The 7,966-nt window shown below is 36.4% G+C and overlaps 1 protein-coding gene across 1 annotated transcript in view; it reads right to left on the bottom strand.

Annotated features, from left to right (window-relative positions):
• Positions 1 to 386: 386 nt before the first annotated feature.
• Positions 387 to 7,966, bottom strand: part of MTX3 (metaxin 3) — a 28,661-nt gene continuing 21,081 nt past the window's right edge. Inside the window, exon 9 of the mRNA XM_072416319.1 lies at positions 387 to 7,213. Coding sequence (XP_072272420.1) covers positions 7,103 to 7,213 — 111 coding nt within the window. The 3' untranslated portion in view covers positions 387 to 7,102. The remainder of the gene's footprint in view (positions 7,214 to 7,966) is intronic.

Below are 7,966 nucleotides of genomic sequence, written 5' to 3' on the forward strand. Positions count from 1 at the left end.
CACTGATGTTTGCAGAGGGTTGTGGACAATGAATGTAACTACACAGTGATCTGTCTAGATATCAGAGTCCTACAGAGATCAGATTCCTATATTTTTGAACAACCCCTTTAAGTGTATTTATAGTCAAAACTATTTTTTTAGCTTTATAGTAGATAGAGTCGGGAAGGGCATCTGCATCTATGATGGGTAGATTGAACCTCTCTATATGCCCAAGGGGCACATTGTCAGCAAAGACAGAAATATAGAATCAGGGGAGATCCCTTTATTAGGACACAATAAACTTCGTGGGCATTTTCCCAATTCTCCTACATTTTGGCTTTACATACACTTTATGCTCAAACTTCATAGTTCAAGACAGGAAACACAGAAAACTCCAGCACACAATCTGAACTGGTAGTCTTTTATTTTAAAAATAACAGCTTATAAGATCACATAATGGTTAATACATTGCATTTCAGTAAAAAGCTTTAAATATAGGCGATTTTCCTTTTCAAAATACATTCCAGAATTATGTGTACATTTGATATATGTTTTTATAGTTTTGCAGAGCAAATATTGAGGTATACAATGCACGCATATAAATATATTTCCCATATATAATAAAGAAAAATAAGGAATGTCACTATATTTGGTCAACCTTCTCATACAGTGACTGTCAGGAAAGAATACATCTTTACAAACTGAATCTATGTTGTGCAGATATAGCTGCCATTTTCAGCTAATAGAGATGGTTAATCAGATGTAAACGTATGCAAACCACATGCAAATTTCACCAACCTAAAAGTAAGCCAATCAAACTTAATACTTGCAGATTTTGATTGGGTCAGTTTCAAGTTAGTTCTATTTGCATAGAGGTCAAATGTTTTGCATCTCACTGACCATCTCTATTAGCTTATATGGGCTGATCTGCAAGTTGGACACAAAGAAAAGGTACAAAAGTGTAGAACCTGTAATGTACAGCTTGCTCACGTTCAGCATTGCTATGTCTATAGAGTTCTGAACCTTTGGACGGAAGTAGGAGATACTGGACATAAAAAAACCCAACATCTACAACTCCTGGTTTTGCAGCCATATGAAAAATACAACAAAATGTGTCTCTTACCTACGTTTGGATTGGAAAAGCCCTAACCAGATGTTCATTATCCATGTATGCCTAATGCATTCAAGTATATTTGTCCAGGCATAACCAAAATTTATCTTCAAAATTCCCACTACAATTTTTAGGGCAGACCCCAGCATTACGTGTGGAAAGGGACAGGGGTGGTTGGCAAATCTCTGTAATGCGGCAGGTATTGACAGATAACTTTAGGCTGCTTACCTAGCAAAAAAAATTACTATACTGCAAATTTTATCCAATCAAATGCTTCTCAGACAGAAGGATTTGTGAAAGTTAGTTTACGCCTGCACATATAAACACAACTAACTAATGATAACAACAAACCTGTTATATTTAATCATTTATTGGAGTCCATTTATAAATTGACGTTCACTAAAACATCTCCTGGTGGAGAATCAAATACTAACATTGAAACACATAGACCTGAAAGGTTCTCCACCAGGAGATGTTTCAGTGAATGTCAGATTCACCGTTTTATAAATAGACTCCCCATTATATGTAAAATAAATGATAACAATACAAGGAGCTCAGATAGGTTATTTTAAATCATATGCAAACTCTGACACTGAATTATTGTTCCTTTTGGTCTGTCAACTATACCATGGAAAGTGTTTTGTCATATCTGACAGGCTGAAAAAAATGTACCTGCTGATCTTGCAATGAATGTTGTAAATAGACGATTTTCTGATCACTGTGGATGGACTGACAGTTATTAATATTAAAAAGTGTTTATTTAGCGCCAACATATTACGCAGTGCTGTACATTTAATATCAGCTACATTGTTCTTAGCAATCACTGAGGACTACAGAACCAGGCCCCTCCAGGTTACGGATAATTCATAGACCAAACCTTTTTGTTTTTCTTGTCCTGATACAGTATGAAAAGAGTTGTCATTATAAGACAGGGCGTGTGTTACTTGCAGAACCACCAGGGCAAAATATATGCAAAAAAATTACATGTTAGGTATAGATATAATTTAATGGACAATAAAGATTGAAGTAAAGTCATAAACAAGATTTAGGGGACTGAGGACAGGCATAGGTAAAATTCCATTTAATTCCCTACAGAATGGACATAATTAAGCTGGCATTAAATAAGGAAGACATTGATCTCTACAGAGTCAGAAATGCCAATAAACGTTATAAAATTGTAAGCAATGTAACAATAAACCTCTAGTAGTGTAATGGCACAGTGCCGCCAGCAATGTACCCTGGTACTATTGGCTTGAAATTCTCTTTTATACCGAAACATGTTCAAAAATTCATGCTTGGCAGAAAAGTTTTACAAGCCAGGTTATTGGATATAATATGTAAGTGTTAACCTCACTATTGGCACACACAAGCAGCAAAGCTATGGCAATAAAGAAGAAAAAGATCTGGACATCCAGGCAGACAAACCCACAGGAACTTCATATATTTTGTTGGCAAGTACATACTGTACCATAGGTAATACTAAAATATGTATATGAGAATATTTATTGGTATAATAGTCGTTTGATCTCAGTAGTTTAGGAAAATATTAAGCATTTAACATATAGTATGTACAACTAAATTCTGCTTGGAAAAAATACTACACAAAGATAAATATACGTAATAGGATAATAGAATTGAAAACATTCAAGCATTGTTAGTCCTCCTAATAACTACATATTATCACATACCAAAATGTATAAAACTGCATCATAGAAAATAACCTGATCACTTTCTCATACATAACTTATGAAAAACTACAGTACAAGTTTAGCTCATCAGTGACTGGTCTGAATGTTTGATATTTTTTGCTCCAGCCCTTGGTTTTCCCTGGGTGATTTATATTTGCAATGCACAAATTAATCCCTCAGGATACAGAGGTGACAGATACTGGACCTTCTCTCCTCCACAGATGAAATACAGCTTCCTGTGATTTGGACTTCATTTTCATTAAAATTTGAAACAAAAAATAATAGAATTTATCCAGCTGCAATTTGTCCTGTATGTGTGCACCTCACTCTGGTTCTTCTGTTGGAAAGCCCTAGATCTTTTCCACACTCTCACTGCTCAGTTACCGAGAAGTGCTGGCAAATCTGGTATGATAATTATGGTATGTGACAATTGTCAATGTCACGATTTCAGCTAAGCACTGCACGATAAGGAACGCATAAATATTATGGTGTTTATGGTTTTATAATGTTATGTCATCACTGCCTGGGAAATCAAGGTGGCTGAAGACTGAACCTAAAGGAAGATGCTGGCACCAATGAGAAAGCTTGCAGGCATCACATAAATAGAATTATTATTATTACTATTAATAATAAACAGGATTTATATAGCTCGAACATATTACCATACTTTAAAATAGGAATGAAGACAAAAGTATATTCTTCTTTTAAAGGGCATGTAAACACCCAAAATGAACTGCACTTATCTGGCCCTTTTTGGTCTGTTAAATATACAATCAAAAGAGTTATATCTGTCCAATATATTACAAAATTACCTCATAATCCTACAAAAAAGCATGCCATCCAATACCTTCCTGTGCACTGTTTTATGCTGCATTCTTACACACTATAGAGCCTCTCCCATGCATATAATGTAGAAAAAAATGTGCAAATAAAGAAATCAGCCTAGGCTGACTTTACTGACAAGGTACAGTTAGTGAACATTGCCCCTTTATATTAATAGGCTTCATAACATTAAAATTTTTCACTTCAGTTTACAAAAGCTTTAATATTCTTTAAAGCGGAACTAAACTGAAAATAATAAAAACACCTACCTTTACCTCATGGCGCTTGACCTTCCACCCATGCGATCCCGTGTCATCCTAGAACTCCTCTTCGTCCCGGTGCAAAGGAAGTGCCGGGCGCTGACATCTTCATTTTCCTCTTCTGGTCTTCTTCCTACGTCTCCCAATCTTGCACTGTTCAGGTGAGAGATGGTGTGACATAGCCAGCTGAAAAGGGGAAAAAAAGAAAGCAGTTCTCACTGCGCATGCGTGAGTTCAGCATCTCTTTCCCCTTAGTGGAAAAAAATGCCCCTTCTGGGCATGCCCGAGATCGAGCAGCTAAAGCCTCCTGGAATGCGTGACGTAAGTATCCCGGGGGACTCTGCACTCCGCTGCAAACAAGGGGTGGTGCTGCACCTTTTTTTTAAATAAATAAAATTTTTACTTTACATATAAGGGTTTTCTACCCTTTTATATAAAGTGAAAATGTTGAGTTTAGGACCGCTTTAAAAAAAATTCTATGAATCTAACTTGCAAACTTTGATCAAAGTCATCAAACTTTTTCAACACTTTTGAAACCTATTAGTGTTCAGTGGTAGGTAAATTCCCTTTTAATTTCAGCATGAGAAATCAGTAGATACTGTCTAAGGGGAGTGGATGCTGACGATACTCCACTACTTGAAGATATTTTTGCTTTTTTACCTCAAGAGGGAAAACCCCTTTAAAGTATACAAAGTAATGAACACCTTACATGTTCAACTAGTTCTGAATTATTTATGGTCCAGTAAATGTGACCTCTAGCAGACAATAAGATTATCACCATTACATGTGCTTCATGTGGTTTGGGATGTCTTAGTCCACATAAAGGATTTTCTTTTCATCAGATAAACAAATTAGTGGTATTTCTACAATAATCAAAGCAAAACGCCAGCTGAAAATCTGCTTCCACTTATTGTACATAACATAAAATAAGTATGGATATTTTACCACAATTAAAGAAAACTTCAATCAACACAAATGCACCAAGACCAGTTTGACTTTGCTTATCCCTTACCCATTTGTTAAATGAAATGAGCCTTAACAGTCTACAAGATACGAAGAGTATGATATCTGGGGTATTCCAACAGAGTCAAAGAGGAACTCTTATCTTAACTAGCTTTATCATCACTGTGAACCTGAAATGAAATAATCTGGATATATATTATATCCACTATCATATTCATCAGAAGTGAGGTCCATCCTTTAAACAATCCTTTTCTAATCCTAAAACTTTATAGACTAGTCATTTTTTATAGAATACTAAATTTAACATAAATCCAAAACCTTAGACACATTCAATACACAAACTGAAAATATAAACTTTTTCAAAAGTTCTTCACACTTTAAAATGCTTTCAGAAGAAACAATCACCTATTAATAAACTACTTATTAACTCATTGGCTTAATATCTGAAGTCCTTGCAGCACATTCAGGGTTCATTTATATATTTAGTCCACCATCCTCAGAGATCCTGACTTACAGGTGATTTCTTATTTTTGCAGTATTTGGTTTTCAGTAATCATAGAGACCTTTTATTGATCAGTCCACCCAAAATGGTATTCTATTTACAGATTGTGATGGCAGAGTAACTGGTAAGTTTTGGCCTAACTTGCCAGCCCACCTTCCTTGTGCTCTATCATTAAAACAAATTTGACAAGGTAAAGAATCGGTTTTAATAAGCGGTTGCCAAGGTTCGTAAACAGTTCTTATAGATCTGTGTTCTCAGATGCTGCAGCCTCTTTTCTCTTTAACCGATTTGAACAAATGCTAGTTCCTGTCAAACACTATGGACTAATGCAACCATAGTTGTAGGCAGCTGATTATATGCTACAGTAACTGCACTGCTTCAAAACCATTTATGTGAAGCAGGCTTTTTTTTTTAAAGATTTTGGGTACATTCCAAGGAACCTTTGCAGTCTCACTTTTTTTGTTTTTGCATTCTGCATAATATAAGCATCACATGTGCAATGGGATATTCCTTAATGCAAGAAAAAGTGCCAGACCTAAGAATTGGTATAAAGTAAAATATATATCTCAAGTTTTTAATAAGGGTTCCATGGAACCTTGAGGAGAGGAAGCCAATCGCATCCTCTGAAGCATTGCTTTTTCAACCACGATTCTTCCGAAAGTTGCTGGAGGTTCCTTAAACAATAAGCAGTGTGGATCACTGTGGTCAGTTTAGGTGACATCATTGATCTTTTTAGCTATCTGTAAGGATGACATTCTTCCCAATGGCATTCCTCCCACTGACTACCACACTAATGTTCTGTGAGCTGTGGATTTAGTAAACATAGAAGATGTTCCCTGAAGACCTGAAAGTTGTTTCAAGGTATTCCCCTGTGTTAAAAAGGTCACGAAACACTGCTCTAGAGGATGTTTAAAGGGTCCTTAATCAGTGGTGAATGATCTTTCCTGTTATGATTCCTGCAGAGTTCCAGCAACAGTTTCTGGTTCCAATGTTTTGGCATCGCTCAGAAAAGAAACCACTGACCGCAATGATTATTTTAGCTGCCTAAAGGAGGGCCATTCTGTCCCCTGAGCAATAATGTAAAGGGGCCCTTCTCCTAATATCCCAATTTAACTGGGCTCTCCATAGATGCCAAATGTAAAGGGCTTTTTTCCCTACTGAATACCAATGCAAGGGAGTTCTCTTTGCCTGAAGGTAAATCTAAAGGGTCACTACAATTTTCAGTGTCAGTTTATTTTCTGTCCATTGTTACTTTTTTCATTCAATTTCTTGATTAAAATACTTTATGAAACTAGTTTAAATGCATAGAGTTGGGGGTGCTATACAATAATCTAATGCACTACAAAAAAAGAAAACAACTTTGAATGGACTGAGCATTCAACATAGTAGAACTAAACACAATTGCTCCTCTGACAGTCTGTTGTTACTAAAACTAAAATTGTAATAACTTTATTTAATAAATTAGTTGCTATGCAAAAATGACTGCAGTCGACAACAAGCTGCTCCGCAGAGTACAATATAAATAAAGAAAAAAAAAGAAATCTGGGATTGATAGGCACACAATTAAAGAACACTAAATTGGAGAAATAAATGAAGATAAATAGTATGAAAGATAAAAACCTATATGTACTTGACCATCTAACATGAAAGTTAGGTTAAGGATTGTGTATCTTTAAGAGGCTGACCCATTACCCCAAGCAGCCATAAGGCAGAATAGGTTACACACAAGGATTCCTGTCTGGACCTGGTTAGCCATGAAGAGGAATGCCAGGAATGGTCATGGTGTGAGGAACTGGGATGAATCTTTGTTAGCAGTGGAAGCAGGAGGATGTAATGCTGTCAGTTTCTGAGGACGATTCTGGGGACTACTTCGGAGATTATCATCCATCTGCAGAAAGTAAAGTAATGTTAGCAAGCTATGTGATTCAGGTAGGGAACAGCAAACATTATTCACGTGGACTTATGTCAAGAGAACTTTAAATACTTTAATCTACGGCATGTATTTGGAATGTATCTAACAGAAGCACAACAACTGAAATGACTTTGGATGCCAGGGGGAAACACTGTGCATCGTCACTGCCCTACCGAGCCAGCCTGACATATCACCATAAACGATTAACAGAACAAGTACAAAGAAAAAGGATTAGGTCTGGTTGGTGGAAGATTTGGCATTTCTGAATAAGTCTAGGAATTTCCCTGTATGTACAGCCATATGAACCAATGGGTTAGGACAGATCATTTGTTTCAAAAAGAATAAGAAGAGGTCTGATTCACCTCTACAGAATATTACATGTACATTCAGCATTTGTATTCATACAATACATTTAAAATGATCATAACCTGCCCTAAAACAACAACAGTGCTGAGCTACTTGCATTATTCTGCAGCCCGACCCCTACAGGGTTTCTTAGATCCTTGATCCAAGAAAAATTAAGCCCTTTATGCCATTTAACTACCAGAGTCTTCAAAGACCTCAGAAGTTCAAAGGATAAGTATGATATTGGGGGACTAATAGTTAACTACAGGAGGTAGCAGAGGATAGGCCAAAACTAAACTTTCACAGGAGTTGGCTGACCTTTGAGGACACCATGTCTAGGCTTTCTAACCTCCTGAGGCACAAGTCAGTCATGGTGTGGACAGA

The sequence above is a fragment of the Pyxicephalus adspersus genome, chromosome 6 (assembly GCF_032062135.1).
Source record: "Pyxicephalus adspersus chromosome 6, UCB_Pads_2.0, whole genome shotgun sequence".
Lineage (NCBI taxonomy): Eukaryota > Metazoa > Chordata > Amphibia > Anura > Pyxicephalidae > Pyxicephalus > Pyxicephalus adspersus.